The sequence below is a fragment of the Heptranchias perlo genome, chromosome 7 (assembly GCF_035084215.1).
Source record: "Heptranchias perlo isolate sHepPer1 chromosome 7, sHepPer1.hap1, whole genome shotgun sequence".
NCBI classification, from domain to species: Eukaryota; Metazoa; Chordata; class Chondrichthyes; order Hexanchiformes; family Hexanchidae; genus Heptranchias; species Heptranchias perlo.
Window position 1 is genome coordinate 40,999,437 of NC_090331.1, and position 19,817 is coordinate 41,019,253.

Genomic DNA, 19,817 nt, shown 5'->3' on the forward strand with positions numbered 1-19,817 from the left:
AATGAACAAGATTGCAGAGGGTGCCAGCGCAGATTGGTCAGACAACTTAAAGACAAGTGTCCGTAGCCCTTATTATTTTTTTAAAAATGGATGGAAGAAGGGTGGGGAGGAGTTTTTCTAGAATGTCTGAGCACAATATTTGTTTAGTACAGATACTGAGGCATTAATTTCTCTTTTCACACAAAGACACCTTATCTAAAAACATTTGTCACTAGTTTTTATTTTATTGCATTGACAATTGTGTATCCAGCATTAACCAGAAAGTAAAAGGTTTTTATTACATGGTGAAAAAGCAGTATGAAAATGTGAAAAAAATATAATTTTTTTAAAAATTGCAAATGGAAATGCTAGTCAAATGCAAAGTGATGTTTGGTTCACAAAAATTGTGATTATTCATATTAACCTGGTTACATCATACGTTACAATAGGCTAAAAACCTAAACATTTGTATTAAACTACGCAAAATTCCAAGAGGCACAACTGCAGCAAAGCCATTTACCTGTAAACTAATATTTCGCAAGCTATTAAAGAAATACGCAATTTGGCAAGTGACAGCATAACAAATTGTGTACACATCATAAAATCCAATTTCCTTTTTTATTTTACACAATAAAAAAAGAAAAAAATATACAAAACCACTAGACATGTATGCAGTTTGAGCAAGTTCGATTTATCCTCAAAGCAATATAAATCACTGGTTTCAATCCATCATCAGCGACTAGTCTTTGCATAATGGATGCAATTTTGTGCTCAAATGGACATGGTGCATTGGATAAACTATAAGAAAGAATAGTGAAGCAGAATGAAAAGGTTAATATTCATTGCAATTGCTAAACTAGTACTAAAAAGCAACAAATCTTATAAAGCATGTCCCATTACATCCATCGAGAATATTTCAAGACCATGATTCAAACAAATCTAAACCGCCCTTTTTGAGTTTAAGAAAAAGTCATATTTCATGTTCACTAAGGTTTCATTGAATACATGCGCAAAGTACTCGATAGCTGCTCATCACTTAGTATTCAGTAAAACAGCAATATTTACCTACAGAATATATTACCTAAAAATCCTCAAAAATAGAACCTGTCCGGGTTCTGACATCTGAAACCACTATCACTTTGTCCTACTCATCTCAAAATTAAAAACTAATTCTACCACTGGGTCCACCAATATCAATGTTTGTGGGCTGTTACTGCTAATGGCACAAGTTAGAAACAAAGAAAATTTAAAATTACTGTATACAACAGTACAATTTTAGCTCACTTACATCGTCATAGCCAAAGTTCACATATCCTTGCTGCAGACTGTCTCTTCGTCTGAAAGCATCTGTAACAAAAACAATGTAAGTTGAGTAAAACAAATAGTTTCTATTCACTATTTCAAATGTAATAAAAATTGAAATTAAGATCTGCGTGAACTAGTCTCCCTGATGGCTCGGTGAAGGAATGGAATGTGTAGTTTAGTGTAAAACCACACAGCTTGGGAAGGTCCCTGACAACATAGATTTTAGCCAGCAGAGTGTGTGGAGGTACTATAATTATAAACAATTTTACAACACCAAGTTATAGTCCAGCAATTTTATTTTAAATTCACAAGCTTTCGGAGGCTTCCTCCTTCCTCAGGTAAATGTTCAGGAGCTCCTCGAAGCCTACGCATTTATACATAGTGTTTACAGAATGCCCCTGCAACTGCCCGTTGCCAAGGCAATCACCGTGTTCAGACAGAGAGGTGTCACCTGCAGACACCTCTCTGTCTGAACACGGTGATTGCCTTGGCAACGGGCAGTTGCAGGGGCATTCTGTAAACACCATGTATTGTTCTATATGTATAAATGCGTAGGCTTCGAGGAGCTCCTGAACATTTACCTGAGGAAGGAGGAAGCCTCCGAAAGCTTGTGAATTTAAAATAAAATTGCTGGACTATAACTTGGTGTTGTAAAATTGTTTACAATTGTCAACCCCAGTCCATCACCGGCATCTCCACATCAGTACTATAATTAGGCTTAGGATCTTTTTTTTAATTCGTTCATGTGATGTGGGCGTTGCTGGCAAGGCAGCATTTATTGTCCATCCCTAATTGCCCTCGAGAAGGTGGTGGTGAGCCGCCTTCTTGAACTGCTGCAGTCCGTGTGGTGAAGGTTCTCCCACAGTGCTGTTAGTTAAGGAGTTCCAGGATTTTGACCCAGCAACGATGAAGGAACGGCGATATATTTCCAAGTCGGGATGGTGTGTGACTTGGAGGGGAATGTGCAGGTGGTGTTGTTCCCATGTGCTTGCTGCCCTTGTCCTTCTAGGTGGTAGAGGTCGTGGGTTTGGGAGATGCTGTCGAAGAAGCTTTGGCGAGTTGCTGCAGTGCATCCTGTGGATGGTACACTGCAGCCACAGTGCGTCGGTGGTGAAGGGAGTGAACATTTAAGGTGGTGGATGGGGTGCCAATCAAGCAGGCTGCTCTGTCCTGGATGGTGTCGAGTTTCTGAGTGTTGTTGGAGCTGCACTCATCCAGGCAAGTGGAGAGTATTCCATTACACTCATGACTTGTGCCTTATAGATGATGGAAAGGCTTTGGAGAAATCAGGAGGTGAGTCACTCGCCACAGCATACCCAGCCTCTGACCTGCTCTTGTGGTCACAGTATTTATGTGGCTGGTCCAGTTAAGTTTCTGGTCAATGGTGATCCTCAAGATGTTGATGGTGGGGGATTCGGCGATGGTAATGCCGTTGAATGTCAAGGGGAGGTGGTTAGACTCTCTCTTGTTGGAGGTGGTCATTGCCTGGCACTTGTCGCCAGGCAATACTGTGACATACGTTGAACTGAATCAGACGAGTCAGATGTCTGGACATGGGTATGTTCTTAAACCCTAGAACTGTACACAACTATCACTGAAAGGTACTTTGCGAAAACCATGGACGAGAAGCACAATGTCGAAAAGCAGTTGTGTTCATTAGTAACATCGGCCAAATGAAAGCTGAAGAATATTTCTACGGACTCCTCAAAGGCCACATCAAAAACAAACATCCTTAAGGTCTACAGACATAGTAGGTCCTGGACCTGACTCGTCTGTCTGTTATGATAAATGGGCAGGATAGCCATCTTGTATGCATTCTTGAGGAATTTGGTTACATTACTTAAAGAATAAGTTTGAACAAAATTACCAGGTGGAAAATAGATGAAAACCAAACATCTTTAAACTAATGGAATGTAAACATTCTTACTTTTTGGTTAGGGATAACCACGGCCCAGTGCTATTAAAATTTGGAATATTGTCTTTCAAAATGAAAGGTGTAGCCTATAGTCACAGCCTGTTGCTCAAGATTGTGGTTAAAATCTCTATCCATAAAATGACAGATTCAACCCCATAGGCATTAATCTGCACAAAATGTAGACTATTCTGATAATTAAGGGTAGAAACAACAAAAGATCCAAAGCTAATTGGTTTGTTCTCTTCCACCCCAAACAAATTTTGTAAGTGGCATCGATGTTACCTAAAAAGTATTAGTAAACTCTTCAGCATTTAATGCACATTTGTCCTTCAAGACAACAGTTCAATCATGAGTATATTTAACACAAAAGGATAAAGCATACCTGTAACTGCCCTTAATTTCACACAGCAGGCAACATAGTCATCAAAGTAAGTCTTGCCATCCTTGCAGTAGCGCTTTATAATACCAGTTATAGCTTGAGCACTCAATCGGTATCCTAGAAATACCAAAAATAACATTTTCAAAACAAAGTCTTGTAAAATCATGTTCTTAGATTACCTAGAATATTTTATAAAACCTACAATAAGCAAGAAATAAATTTAAAAATTGTATTGATCCCACAAAATTAAATCCTTCGACAAGTAACAATTCCAGGCTCGCTGGGTCAGATAGATTTGTTTTGGAGATTTCAGCCAATGCACTAGGATGCTGAAAACAAAGCATAATATTAAAACAATGCCACTCAGGTGGTAGGCAACTTGATTACTGTAGAACCAACCGTATACTACTAAAGTCAACTAAAAATAAATTAGCACTCTCCACTGTTCTTTCCCTATATAAATTGAGTACAGACAAAACGTTCTCATCAGTATGTGTTGATACTGCTCGGGCTACTGGCAAGATAACTCAGCAGCAGTAGTTCAATACTTAAACTACATCTACAATGGACCATGTCCACCATTCTGCTTCTAAGCACTGAATGGATGAAAAGTTGGTCCTTGGAGGCAGCTTTCAAAAATCAGATGGCAATTTTTACAATCTGAATCCAACTACCAAAAGGTTTGTGGAAACTCAGAGGCTAGTAAAAAATGTTTGAATGGGCTACATTAGATAGAAATGAAAAGTGCAGAGGGGCAAAGTGTGGAAGAGAGGGGAATACATGATGAAAAGAGCAACCAAAAAAAGATTTAATAATAAATTTCAAATATACATTAATTTATTTCAATTGTATAGCATTAATATAGTATTAAAAAAATACTCCTATTAGCAGTTTGGTTACAGCAGCAATGACTGAAAACTTTTTAAAATGCAGTCAGTATGGGAAACTGGAATTTCTTGGAACAACTGGGTGATCTAATGATTAATTCTTCTGTACCTATTTTTAAGTTTAAGCAGTGGACTTTACGTAAATAATTGTTTTGCGATTGGCAGTCTAAACGCCAAGAGAAGTTATTTGGCCAAAATTCAGGTTAAATGTTAAAAACTAACTTGGCCACATCAATAAGACACAAACTGGGTACTCCTCTGAGTGACTCATTGAGCAGGCACTGCCGTAAACATCTCGGCAGCAACAAAGGATTAATATCTTAAGTGTTTGACATTCAACTTACAGAAGTATTCATAAATTCATTAACTTTCATTTCACAGCACTTTTCCTAATAGGCAGATATGCCATACAATGGAGCTATAAACATACCTAAATATCAGAGTAAGAAATAATCTAAATACAGCAGATTTTGGTTCTTTTTAACCTTTGTGAAGGATCTCGGGCTTCTAGAACTTAAGCTGCATATAATAAACTAGGCCATTTCATTTACAACTTTAAAATATAGATAACATGGACCTCTTGGACTATTTCCATAAGAGCTCTGAATATGTTGCTCAAGAGTAATGTATAAACCACCACAGAAAAATGTACACCATTTTACTTTAAACTACAAGTTATTCTACAATTGATACTTTCCAACACTCCAAATTTACACTATTAGGTAGCTTAGAAAACAAGTTAACTTTGTTGAGTAATTACAAACAAAAATTTAATATTGCTCAAGGAGAGTGGAACTAGCTTAATTATCTTCATGCTCAACTATGCACTCGCCTTTTATGAAGTTTGACTTCAGACTCATTCTCTTGGTTATTCTACTCAGCCAGTACTAGTCTTAATCACCAATGCAGGTTTTTGGTGAAATTCTGCCAGACGTCACAGTTTTAATATTACTAGTCGATCTTCCACGGCGTTACGCACGCTAAGTCAAAGAATATGGCCTCTCTCCTACCAGTCTGTTGTCTTTATGTTGCCGTTTCTCTGTCTCTCTTCTGCCTCTACATTTTTGCTTTCCCTCTCTCCATTCTCTTCTGCTTCTCTGTCTTTTTCTTCTTACCTTTCATGCAAGAGATAGTGGGTGGCATGGAATGGTGTCGTGGGAAAAGGAGCACCAGAGGGCTGCAAGCTCCATTTTCTGGTGAGGACTGTGGGGAAAAAGTAGCCTGCTGCCATTAGCAGCTCACTTCTCATACCCTCCCCCATCACTCATGCTTCCCCCCAACCTTTTGCTCTCATCATGTCCTCTACCGATTTGCTTTCTCACTACCACCTTCCCTTTGAGCTACCTGCTCAAACCTTGCATTTTCTCCTCCCCCTCCTCTGCTGTCATGTTAGGTTTAACCCTCCATCCACTCCCTCCTGGCACCCATTCATTCCCCCCAAAGGTGGGTGGTGAGATCCCTTCACCGTCAACCTTTTCCCCCTCTTCCCCAAGACTTTTTCAGTATTTAAAAAAAACTAAGTTGAATTAAGAACTCAAATTAGAATGAGGAATTGCCATTAGCTTAAATATGCTTTCTGAAGTTTATAGAGTATAGAACAAAAGCTATAACGGTGTGTAATCAGTAGTTAGTCTTTTTCCTCTTGTACACAGCCTCTTAAAACTCAACATAAACATTACCTGAATGAAACTTCTGAAATCTGCCCTCCAGCTTTTCTTCAAATAAGTTTGAAAAATAACTGAACAAAAACTACTAGTAGCTAACGAAAAACATTCAGCAGTTCAGTGTCTAAATGGTACTGGTGCATGCTGGGAAACTGGATACACAGCACATGGTCAGACAGCACAATATAAATTTAGCTCTGGACAAAAATATGAAGTACAACCCGAAGCTTTTTAGGCAAGCAGAGGCCTTCAATTTAAAAACTTTAAATGTAGACATTAAAAAACAAAGACAATTAAATGTATATGTTATTGTGAAATTTGCATTTTAAAAAAATATTTAAACTTTACTTTTAATACAGAATATGTTACTAAAAAAATAGCAGTTAAAATTCTTTTCAGATAGCAATTTGAGTGACTTGTGGGGGAAAATAATAGTGACACATGGTGATGTTACAGGGAGCCGTGACACATAAGTAGTAAGATTAATATTGCAAATCCTATTAGATTACCACCTACAGTACGACAGGGAACTTCAGGTGAAAAGTAAACCATGTGAGGACATTTTTACATTGTAATTCCCATAGGAATTATTTTTGTAAAACTTTTCAATGGAGGGTGTGACCCACATAGGAATTAGTCCATGGGAAGAATGTAATTGGAAAAGCTGATTTATCATTGGTCTGTGGTCCACTTCTCATTGGTCCTATAAGTGATGCTTTCTTTCCAGCTGAGATTGTTGCTACCCAGGGACCAACCAGTGGAAATAGCAATCACACTGCCATTAATGACATTATAAAGCACCTTCAAAGTGACACTTTTCCAGTATGGGCTTAACAGCGTTCCCGATTTTGAGAGAAGGTTGAATTCCACTATTTATCTGTTTGAGACTGGCTTCTTAAAGGTTTCATTCTTGCTCAAAATAAAGAGCAGAAAAAGATTGTTATATTGCACAGCCTTCTTAGAGATTTCAACCTAGAATCATAGCAGCATGGAAGGAGGCCATTCAGCCCATAGTGTGCGTGCCAGCTCTATACAAGAGCAATCCAGCTAGCCCCACACTCCTGCCCTTTCCACGTGGCCCTACAAATTTTTTCCTTTCAAGTACTTATCCAGTTCCCTTTTGAAGGCCATGATTGAATCTGCCTCCACCACCCCCTCAGGCAGTGCATTCCAGATCCTAACCACTCGCTGTGTAAAAAAGTTTTTCCTCATGTCACCTTTGGCAAAAGAACCAATCACCTTAAATCTATGCCCTCTGGTCTTTGACCCTTCCGCCAATGGAACAGTTTCACTCTGTCTAGACCCTTCATGATTTTGAATACCTCTATCAAATCTCCTCGCAACGGTCTCTGTTCCAAGGAACAACCCCAGCTTCTCCAGTCTATCCATGTAACTAAAGTCCCTCATCCCTGGAATCATTCTAGTAAATCTCTTCTGCACCCTTTATAAGGCCTTCACATCTTTCCTGAAGTACGGTGCCCAGAACGGGACACAATACTCCAGTTGAGGCCGAACCAGTGTTTTATAAAGGTTCATCATGACTTCCATACTTTTGCACTCTATGCCTCTATTTATAAAGCCCAGGATCCCATATGGATTTTTAACCACTTTCTCAACCTGCCCTGCCACCTTCAACGATTTGTGCACAAATCCCCAGATCTCTTGTTTCTGTACCCCTTTTATAGAGTTGTGCCCTCTAGTTTATATTGCCTCTCCCCGTTCTTCCTACCGAAGTATATCACTTTGCATTTTTCTGCATTAAATTTCATTTGCCACGTGTCCAGCCATGCCACTAGCCTGTCTATATCCTCTTGAAGTCTATCACTATCCTCCTCAAATTTACTACCCTTCCAAGTTTTGTGTCATCTGCAAATTTTGAAATTGTGCCCTGAACACCCAAGTCCAAGTCATTAATATATCAAGAAACCAGCACTGACCTCTGGGGAACACCACTGTACACCTCCCTCCAGTCCGAAAAACAACCATTCACTACTACTGTTTCCTGTCCCTTAGCCAATTCTGTATCCACGTTGCTTCCATGGCCGCAATCTTGATAAGCCTACTGTGTGGCACCTAATCAAACGCCTTTTGAAAGTCCATATACACCACATCAACTACACTGCCCTCATCCACCCTCTCTGTTACCTCATCAAAAAATTCTATCAGGTTAGTTAAACACAATTGCCTTTAACAAGTCTCTAATCAATTCACCCTCGTCCAAGTGACTGTTAATTCTGTCCCGGATTATCGTTTCTAAAAGTTTCCCCACTGAGGTTAAACTGACTGGCCTATAGTTGCTGGGTTTATGCTTACACCCTTTTTTGAACAAGGTTGTAACATTTGCAATTCTCCAGTCCTCTGACACCACCCCCGTATCTACGGATGTTTGGAAGATTATGGCCAGTACCTCCACAATTTCCACCCTTACTTCCCTCAGCAACCTAGGATGCATCCCATCCGGGCCGGGCGACTTATCTACTTTAACCTATATTTATCTTTTTATTACGAAAGGTTTTCATTAAACTTATCTTTTTACCACCGTTGTGAGTTTGAGGTGCCCAGGATAAAGATTTCAACCAAGAATTATTTTTAAACATTTAATTCCAATCTACCATCAAAGCACTCCAGGCCAATTTTTTTCCATGAGCAGAACCATGGGAGATCATCTAGTACTAATCAATAATTGCTACAGGCCCTTGTAGTCAAGTAACTTCAATCAAGTTTTAATGAATTGTATTTTACCATCCTAATGCTTTATCAAGGTTGTCCCAGAAACGAGAATTCTTAGAACTTGAATTCCTCGTACATTTTGTCTAATTTTGTTTCCATGGCTTTTTAAAAAAATATTTTCATCCTTCAACTTCTTTTCCAGTTCCCTCTACATTCCCCATTTCTTAAGAGTTCCTCACTCAGCTCCCTTCCATCACTTTTGTTGAAATTCATAAATTACAAATTTTCTTCAAAAAAATTTACAAACACACAAAAATCTTGTTCAGGTAAACTAGCAATTACCCTGGTCACATTAAATTAGGTTTTATTTGCAGGATATATTATAGTTAGGATAAAATTATATTTCTTACCATTGTAACAGAACTTAACTCTTCTAGAAGTATGACATGGTCATCTTAAACAGTAACAATGAAAACAGGAAGATCCATTAAATTCCACCCAATATTTCCATAGTACAATACTAGTATACATATTAAGAAAGGACTTTAAAAAATTTCATTACCTTAAAATGAACAGCTTAGGATTTGAGATTTACTACTTACCCATTGATGTAATAGCCTGACCAAGCTCAAGCGGTTCTACCGTCCCACTTCTATCCTGATCATACATCATGAAGTTCTGTTTCCATCCATTCAGTGCTGCCCACAGCTCTTTAAATTCATTAAAGCCCATTTTCCCAGTCATGTCTCTCTGAAATGCTCTGGTCAAGAATCATGTTTGTTGCTGATAAAACTAAAGCATCTACTATACGAGGATGAAGTTTAAACCAGAATTAACACAACCATTTTTCCAAAAATATTTTACCAATCACTGCAATATTAAATTGTATACTATAATCTGCCAAAATATGTAATTAATAAAAAGATGAATGAGTTAAAATGGAGGACTGTAGTTTGATATTTTACTTAGCAATGATAGGAAAAAACAGTAATCTTAGAAAGTTATTAGTGGACAAGTACTTACCCATAGAGCACCTCCTTGTTATAGTTTTGGAGGAGCCCTGTAAATGGCAATTATAAAATAAAACAAGAGATGCTTTACGGGAAAGATTTTATGTCAAAGGGGTTGAAGTGGTGAAGAAAGTGATTGTGATGTACATGTGTTATAAAATTAAAATAGAAAATTCTGGAAACACTCAGGTCAGGCAGCATCTGTGGAGAGAGAAACAGTTAACGTTTCAGGTCGAAGACCTGTTCTGATAAAAGGTCATTGACCTGAAACGTTAACACTGTATCCCTCTCCACAGACGCTGCCTGACCTGCTGAGCATTTTGTGTTTTTATTTCAGATTTCCAGCATCTGCAATATTTTGCTTTTGTACATATTCATTATACCTAGTTTCACAAGTTAAATCTTCTGCATCTTAAACACCTAAAACACAGATATCACAGCAGTTGTACACGTGACTAATGATAAATATTCCAATGTGGCACCAACACATCAAAAGGTTATTAGGATACATCCAGCATGGCTATCATGATTCTGCAGGTCTCCAAACTAAAAGCTGAAAACAACATGATAAAATTATTAGAGGTATGAAATGAACAGTTTGCAGTAAAAACAGGAATACATACATTTTATAGGCTAACTGAAAAAAATCAAAACAGATTATTAGAAACAGGAAACAAGCTTAAATTAATGCAGGTTTCTTTTTCAACTATATTGTGTAAACTGTTTGACAGTTGTAAAATAAGTTACATTTTCTTATACTAACAGGAAGTTTTCCAACTCCCATATTAAAAAAGAATTAACTTGTATTTATATAATGCCTTTCACAACCTGAGGACATCCCAAAGTGCTTCACAGCCAATGTACTACTTTTGAATTGTAGTCACTGTTGTAATGTAGGAAACATGGCAGCTGTGATGAGATGAATGACCACACGATCTGTTTTGGTGATACTGGTTGAGGGATAAATGCTAGCCAGGATAATACAAATTAAGAGCAGGAGTAGGCCATTCGGCCACTCGAGCCTGTTCTGCCGTTTGATAAGATCATGGCTGATCAGGTTGTGACCTCAACCCTACTTTCCCATCTACCTTTGACTCCCTTGTTAATCAGGAATCTATCTAACTCAGCCTTAAAAATATTCAATGACCTTTCCTCCACCGCTCTCTGGGGAAGGGAGTTCCACAGACTCACGAGCCTCTGAAAAAAAATTCTCCTCATCTCCGTCTTAAATGGGAGACCCCTTATTTTTAAGCTGTGTCCCCTAGTTCTAGTCTCTCCCACAAGGGGAAACATCCTCTCAGCATCTACTCCTTCAAGTCCCCTCAGGATCTTATATGTTTCAATAAGATCACTTCTCATTCTTCTAAACTCCAATGTACACAGACCCAACTTGTCCAACCTTTCCTCATAAGATAACCCCCTCATCCCAGGAATCAGTCAAGTGAATCTTCTCTGAACCATTTTCAAAGCAATTATGTCCTTTCTTAAATAAGGAGATCAAAACTACACACAGTATTCTAGATGTGGTCTCACCAATGCCCTGTACAGCTGTAGCAAAACATCTCTACTTTTATATTCCCCTTGCAATAAGTGACATTTCATTTGCCTTCCTAATCACTTGCTGTACCTGCATACTAACTTTTTGTGATTCATGTACTAGGATACCCAGATCCCTCTGTACCTCAGAGTTCTGCAATCTCTCTCCATTTAAATAATATACTTCTTTTCTATTCTTCCTGCCTAAGTGGACAAGTTCACATTTTCCCACATTATACTCCATCTGCCAAATTTTTGCCCACTCACTGAACATATCTGTATCCCTTTGCAGACTCCTTATGTCCTCTTCACAACTTACTTTCCTACCTACCTTTGTGTCATCAGCAAATTTAGCAACCATACATTCAGTCCCTTAATCCAAGTCACTGATAGACTGTAAATAGTTGAGGCCCCAGCATGATCCCTGTGGCACGCCACCAGTTACATCTTGTGTTGTGTGGCACTACCACCATTCTAAATGGGATAGATTCATAACAGATCTAGCAGCTCAAAACTGGGCATCCATGAAGCGCTGTGGGCCATCAGCAGCAGAATTGTATTCAAGCACAATCCGTAACCTCATGTCCCAGCATATTCCTCACTCAACCATTACCAACAAGCCAGGGGATCAACCCTGGTTCAATGAGAAGTGTGGAAGAGCATGCCAGGAGCAGCACAAGGCATACCTAAAAATGAGGTGCCAACCTGGTGAAGCTACAACACAGGACTACATGCATGCTAAACAGCAGAAACAACATTAACTGGACCAGCCACAAAAGCAGGTCAGAGGCTGGGTATTCTGCAGCAAGTGACTCACCTCCTGACTCCCCAAAGCCTTTCCACCATCTACAAGGCACAGGTCAGGAGTGTGATGGAATACTCTCCACTTACCTGGATAAGTGCAGCTCCAACAACATTCAAGAAGCTCGACACCATCTAGGACAAAGCAGCCCGCTTGATTGGCACCCCATCCACCACCCTAAATATTCACTCCCTTCACCACCGGTGCACCGTGGCTGCAGTGTGTACCATCCACAGGATGCACTGCAGCAACTCGCCAAGGGTTCTTCGACAGCACCTCCCAAACCCGCGACCTCTACCACCTAGAAGGACAAGGGCAGCAGGCACATGGGAACAACACCACCTGCACATTCCCCTCCAAGTCACACACCATCTCGACTTGGAAATGTATCACCGTTCCTTCATCGTTGCTGGGTCAAAATCCTGGAACTCCCTACCAAACAGCACTGTGGGAGAACCTTCACCACACGGACTGCAGCAGTTCAAGAAGGCGGCTCACCATCTTCAAGGGCAATTAGGGATGGGCAATATATGCTGGCCTTGCCAGCGACACCCACATCCCATGAACGAATAAAAAAAACATGCTACAGACAGAGCTAAGTGACTCCACAACCAACGGATCAGATCAAAGCTCGGCAGTCCTGCCAAATCCAGTCGTGAATGGAGGTGGACAATTAAACAACTAGGAGGAGGAGGCTCAGTGAACATCCCCATCCTCAATGATGGCAGAGCACAGCATGTGAGTGCAAAAGACAAGGCGGATAAAGGAGGGCCCGAGAGCGGGAGAGCTGAGCCAAGCGAGATCGGAGGCGGATAAAGGAGGGCCCGAGAGCGGGAGAGCTGAGCCAAGTGAGATCGGAGGCGGATAAACTGAGACCTGCGGCGGAGTTCCAAAGGGGACGTCACCAGTGAAAAAGTGACGTGGCGCAGGGGAGGCAGCTGATTGGTAAGTAGGTTCAGGTGAGTATTTCTAATATTCTACAGTGCAGTACCTAAAGTAAAAAGGTAAAGTCTGCAGGTCTTGTAGCAAGTAGTGTTTTTTTTTAGTGAATCTAGGTCCCTAGTGTCGTTAACATTCTCTAAATTCAGTAATTTAAAGGAGTAACTAACGAGCTTAATCCAAGTCAAGTCATGGCAGCAGAGCTCGCCCCATGTCATGCTCCTCCTGCGCTATGTGGGAAGTCATGGACACTACCAATGTATCTGGCGACCATGTGCGCAGGAAGTGTGTCCAGCTGCAGCTACTGGGCAACGGCATTTCGGAGCTGGAGCTGCAGGTGGATTCATTGGAGCATCCGCAATGCTGAGATTATCGTGGATAGCACGTTCAGTGAGGTGGTCACACCGTAGGTAAAGATTACGCAGGCAGAAAGGAAATGGGTGACCACCAGGCAGAGTAAAAGGACTAGGCAGGTAGAGCAGGAGTCCCCTGGGGCCATCTCCCTCTCAAACAGATATTCAGCTTTGGATATTGTTGGGGGAGATGGCTTATTAGGGGACTGCAGCAAGAGCCACGACCATGGCACCACGAGTGACTCAGCTGCACAGGAGGGGAGGAAAAAGAATGGGAGAGCAATAGTGATAGGGGATTCCATTGTAAGGGGAACAGATAGGCGTTTCTGCGGCCACAGACCTGACTCCAGGATGGTATGTTCCCTCCCTGGTGCCAGGGTCAAGGATGTCATGGAGCGGCTGCAGGACATTCTGAAGGGGGAGGGTGAACAGCCAGAGGTCGTGGTCCATATCGGTAAAAAAAAAGGGATGAGGTCCTGCAAGCAGAATATAGGGAGTTAGGAAATAAATTAAAAAGCAGGACCTCTGAGGTAGTAATCTCAGGATTACTCCCAGTGCCACGTGCTAGTGAGAGCAGAAATAGGAGAATAGACCAGATGAATGCTTGGCTTGAGAGATGGTGTAGGAGGAAGGGGTTTAAATTCCTGAGGCATTGGGACCGATTCTGGGAAAGGCGGGACCTGTACAAGCAGAACCAGGAACAATATCCTCACGGGGGCATTGCTGGTTCTGCTGGGGAGGGTTTAAACTAGTTTGGCAGGGGGATGGGAACCAAAGGGCAGGTACAGATAGGACAAATTCAGACCAGGAAACTGGAAATTGAAAAGCAGTTAGTGACGTAGTTAGCGACTCAAAGGTAAAAAGAAGCAAAGGTTAAATAGCGTTCAGCACAGGAATTTGAAGGGGTTAAAGGGTATATACTTCAATGCAAGGAGTATTACAAACAAAGCAAATGAGCTAAGGGCGCAGATAGACACATGGCCACATGATATCACTGCTATAACGGAAACCTGGCTTAAAGAGGGGGATAATTGGCAGCTCAATATCCCTGGATATAGAGTTTTCAGGCAGGATAGAGTAGGTGATAAAAAATGGATCATCAATCAAGGCCATATGGGTTGAGCTAAGAAATAAGAAAAAAGGGGCCGTCACATTACTATAGACCCTTGAATAGCGAAAGGGAGATAGAAGAACAAATATGTAGGCAAATTTCAGAGTGCAAAAATAATAGGGCAATTATAGTAGGGAACTTCAACTACCGTAACGTCAACTGGGATTCAAACAGTGTGAGGGGCACAGAGGGTGCAAAATTCTTGATCGGTGTCCAGGAGAACTTTTTTAAGCCAGTACGTGACAAGCCCAACAAGAGGGGATTCAATTCTAGATTTAGTCCTGGGAAATGAAGATGGGCAAGTGACAGTGGGTGACCATATTGGGGATATTGACCACAATTCAGTTAATTTCAGCATTATTATGGAAAAGGACAGAGTTAAATCAGGAGTAAACATTTTAAAATTGGGGGAAGGCAAATTTTTACAGAACTAAGAGGTGATTTGGCAGAAGTGGACTGGACACAACTCCTTGAGGAGAAATCAGAGGCAAGCCAGTGGGAGGCACTAAAAAGTGAAATTCTATGGGTACAATGCAGACACGTCCCCTCAAAGAAAAAGGGTGGCACTGCCAAATCTAGAGCCCCCTGGTTGTCTAGAAGTATACGGGGCAAGATAAAGCAGAAAAAGAAAGCTCATAACTGTCACAGAAAACTAAATACTGCAGAAAGCCTAGAGGAGTATAAAAAGTACAGGGATGACATAAAAAAAGGAAATGAGGAGAGCAAAGAGAAGGAATGAAAAAATATTAGCTAGTAAGATTAAAGAAAACCAAAGATGTTTTCTCAGTACATTAAGAACAAGAGGATAGCTAAGGAACAGGTGGGACCTATCAGGGATAAGGGTAACTTGTGTGTAGAAGCAGAGGATGTGGGTAGGGTTTTAAATGAATATTTTGTCTCCGTATTCACAAACGAAAGGGATGATCCCGACGTATTAGTTGAAGAGGAGGTGTGAAATATAGGATACGCTAAACATAGCAAGAGGGGAAGTACTAGAGGGACTGGAATCCTTGAAAGTTGATAAGTCACCAGGGCCAGATGGATTGTTTCCTAGGCTATTGAAGGAAGTCAGGGAGGAAATAACGGATGCTCTGAGGATAATTTTCCAATCCTCACTACACAGGGAAGGTACCGGACGACTGGAAGACTGCAAACGTAGTACCATTGTTTAAAAAGGGTACGAGGGAAAGGCCGAACAATTATAGGCCGGTCAGTATTACTTCGTTTATGGGCAAACTATTAGAATCAATACTGAGAGATAGGATAAACTGTCACTTGGAAAGGCATGGATATGTTCAGGGAAGGTCATGCCGTACAAATCTGATTGAATTCTTTGAGGAAGTGACCAGGAGGATTGATGAGGATATTGCAGTGGATGTTGTCTACATGGATTTTAGTAAGGCATTTGACAAGGTCCCACACGGCAGACTGGTCAGAAAGGTAAAAGCCCATGGGATACAGGGAAATTTGGTAAATTGGATTCAAAATTGGCTCAGTAACAGGAAACAAAGGGTAAAAATCGATGGATGTCTTTGCGAATAGAAATCTGTTTCCAGTGGTGTGCCATAGGGCTCAGTGTTGGGTCCCTTGCGGTTTGTGGTATATATTAATGATTTGGAATTGAATGTAGGGGGCATGATTGGCAAATTTGCAGACTGCACAAAAATTGGCTGTGTAGTTGATAGTGAAGAGGATAGCTGTAGACTCTGAGAAAATATGAATGGGTTGGTGGAGTGGGCAGAAAAGTGGCAAATGGAGTTCAACCCGAAGAAGTGTGAGGTAATGCAGTTAAGGAGGGCAAACAGTAAAAGGGAATACGCAGTAAACGGGAATATATTGAGGGGTAGAGGAAATGAGAGACCTTGGAGTGCATGTGCACAGGTCCCTGAAGTTGGCAGTACAGGTAGATAAGGTTGTGAAGAAGACATACGAAATGCTCTCCATTATTAGCCGAGGTATAGAATACAAAAGCAGGGATGTAATGATGGAACTGTATGAAACGCGGGTAAGGCCACAGCTGGAGTATTGTGCGCAGTTCTGGTCACATTACAGGAAGGACGTAATTGCTCTGGAGAGTGCAGAGATTTACAAAAATGTTGCCAGGGCTTGAAAATTGCAGCTACGAGGAGAGATTGGATAGACTGGGGTTGTTTTCCTTGGAGCAGAGGAGGCTGAGGGGAGACTTGATTGAGGTGTACTAAATTATGAGGGGCCTAGATAGAGTAGACAGGAAGTACCTGTTTCCCCTAGTGGAGAGTTCAAGAACTAGAGGACATAGATTTAAGCTGATTGGCAGAAGGATTACAGGGGACATGGGGAAAAACTCTCTTACCCAGAGGGTGGTGGGTGTAAGGAATTCGCTGCCCGAATTGGTGGTAGAGGCAGGGACCCTCAACTCTTTCAAAAATACCTGGACCTGCACCTAAAGTGCTGTAAGCTGCAGGGCTATGGACTGGGTGCTGGAAGGTGGGATTAGAATGGGCACCTGGTTGTTCTTCAAGCCGGCGCAGACACAATGGACCGAATGGCCTCCTTCTGTGCTGTATCTTTTCTATGGTTCTGTGGTTTGCAACCGTCTTCAGCCAGAAGTACCGAGTGGATGATCCATCTTGGCCTCCTCCCGATATCCCCAACATCTCAGAAGCCAGTCTTCAGCCAATTCGATTCACTCCACGTGATATCAACAAACACCCGAGTGCACTGGATACAGCAACGGCTATGGGTCCCCACAACATCCCGGCTGTAGTGCTGAAGACTTGTGCTCCAGAACTAGCCACGCCTCCAGCCAAACTGTTCCAGTACAGCTACAACACTGGCAGCTACCCGACAATGTGGAAAATTGCCCAGGTATGTCCTGTCCACAAAAAGCAGGACAAATCCAATCCAGCCAATTACCGCCCCATCAGTCTATTCTCAATCATCAGCAAAGTGATAGCACTGTCGACGACACCTTCCATCAAGCGGCACTTACCCACCAATAACCTGCTCACCGATGCTCAGTTTAGGTTCTGCCAGGACCACTCAGCTCCAGACCTCATTACAGCCTAGGTCCAAACATGGACAAAAGAACTAAACTCCAGAGCTGAGGTGAGAGTGATTGCCGGTGACATCAAGGCAGCATTTGACCCAGTGTGGCACCAAGGAGCTCCTGTAAAATTGAAGTCAATGGGAATCAGGCAGAAAACTCGCCAGTGGCTGGCGTCATACCTAGCACAAAGGAAAATGGTAATGGTTTTGTAGGCCAATCATCGCAGCCCCAGGACATTGCTGCAGGAGTTCCTCAGGGCAGTGTCCTCGGCCCAACCATCTTCATCAATGACCTTCCCTCCATCATAAGGTCAGAAATAGGAATGATTCCTGATGATAGCACAGCATTCCGTTCCATTCACAACCCCTCAGATAATGAAGCAGTCCGTGCCTGCATGCAGCAAGACCTGGACAACATCCAGGCTTGGGCTGATAAGTGGCAAGTAACATTCACGCCAGACAAGTGCCAGGCAATGATCATCTCCAACAAGAGAGTGTCTAACCACCTCCTCTTGACATTCAACAGCATTACCATTGTGAATCCCCCACCATCAACATCCTAGGGCTCACCATTGACCAGAAATTTAACTGGACCAGCCATATAAATACTGTGGCTACAAGAGCAGGTCAGAGGCTGGGTATTCTGCAGCAAGTGGCTCACCACCTTACTCCCCGAAGCCTTTCCACCATCTACAAGGCACAAGTCAGGAGTGTGATGGAATATTCTCCATTTGCCTGGATGAGTGCAGCTCCAACACTCAAGCAGCCCGCTTGATTGGCACCCCATCCACCACCCTAAACATTCACTCCCTCCACCACCAGCGTACCGTGGCTGCAGTATGTGCTGTCTACAGGATGCACCGCAGCAACTCGCCAAGGCTTCTTCGACAGCACCTCCCAAACCTGCGCCCTCTACCACCTAGAAGGACAAGGGCAGCAGGCACATGGGAACACCACCTGCAGGTTCCCCTCCAAGTCACACACCATCCCGACTGGAAATATACCGCCGTTCCTTCTGGTTTGTTAAGTTTTCCACTTTCAAACTAAAGCTATTAAAGAGTCTAGACTGGCTCGAATGCCATACAACTAAAATACAATTTTAATCAAATTCAACACTAATTTTGCTCACCTGCTCTTCCCCCATTGTCTGTCTCCCTTATTATAGCTTAACCTTGTCCACCTTTTCTATAATACAAATAAAAAATCTAATTTCTTCCTTCTCCTGCTTCCATTTGAGATGGAAGAAACTTTTAAAACAAATGCTTTTTTTTCAGCCAATTGGAAATAAGTAGACTGAAAATCAACATCATTGCATAACATGATGAGACAGGGTAATTTCTGACTTTTAAATAAACAAACATTTCAAAACAGGAAATACTGCCAACAAATGAGAATTCTCAACAGGGCCCCAAGAACAGCACATTCAAACTAGTAAAGTCATTTACAGTACATCAAGGGCTAAAAACAGCCATTACACTACTAGGTGTATTCTATAGGCCATCAACGAGTGGGAGAAGCAAACTATAAAGGAGAAAATTTACAGGGAAATTAGAGAGGTGCAAAAACTATAGAGTAGCGATAATGGGGGATTTCAACTATCCTAAGAAAGGCTGGGATAGTAATAATGTAAAGGGCAAAGAGGAGGAGGAATTTCTGAAGTGCGTTCAGGAGCACTTTCTTGATCAGTATGTTTCTGGCCCAACGAGGAAGAAGGCATTGCTGGATCTAGTTCTGGGGAATGAAGTTGGTCAAGTGGAGCAAGTGTCAGTGGGGGAACAGTGATCATATCATACGGTTTAAATTAATTATGGAAAAGGACAAGGAGCAATCTTGGGTAAAAATATTTAATTGGAGGAGGGTTAATTTCAATGGGTTGAGAATGGATCTGGCCCGGGTAAATTGGAATCAATGACTGGCAGACAAAACTGCAATCAAATAACGGGCAGCCTTTAAAGAGAAGATGGTTCAGGTACAGTCGAGGTACATTCCCACAAGGGACAACCAAAGTCAGAGCTCCCTGGATGTCAAAAGGGATGACAGTAAGATGAAGCAGATAAAGGGGACATGTGACAGATGTCAGGTTGATAACACAAGTGAGAACCAGGCTGAATATAGAAAGTAGAGAAGTGACAAAGGAAATAAGAGGGGCAAAGAGTATGAGAATAGGCAGGCAGCTTACATAAAAAGGGAATCCAAAAGTCTTCCATAGGCATATAAAATAGCAAACTGGTAGTAAGAGG

At 41.6% G+C, this 19,817-nt stretch overlaps 1 protein-coding gene across 1 annotated transcript in view; it reads right to left on the minus strand.

Moving 5' to 3' along the window:
- Positions 1-204: 204 nt before the first annotated feature.
- The window catches only part of LOC137323642 (grancalcin-like), a 39,952-nt gene continuing 20,339 nt past the window's right edge, over positions 205-19,817 (minus strand). The window contains exons 4-8 of the mRNA XM_067987371.1: positions 10,319-10,362; positions 9,402-9,549; positions 3,582-3,695; positions 1,268-1,326; positions 205-777 (exon numbers count right to left, since the gene is read on the minus strand). Coding sequence (XP_067843472.1) covers positions 751-777; positions 1,268-1,326; positions 3,582-3,695; positions 9,402-9,549; positions 10,319-10,362 — 392 coding nt within the window. The 3' untranslated portion in view covers positions 205-750. The remainder of the gene's footprint in view (positions 778-1,267; positions 1,327-3,581; positions 3,696-9,401; positions 9,550-10,318; positions 10,363-19,817) is intronic.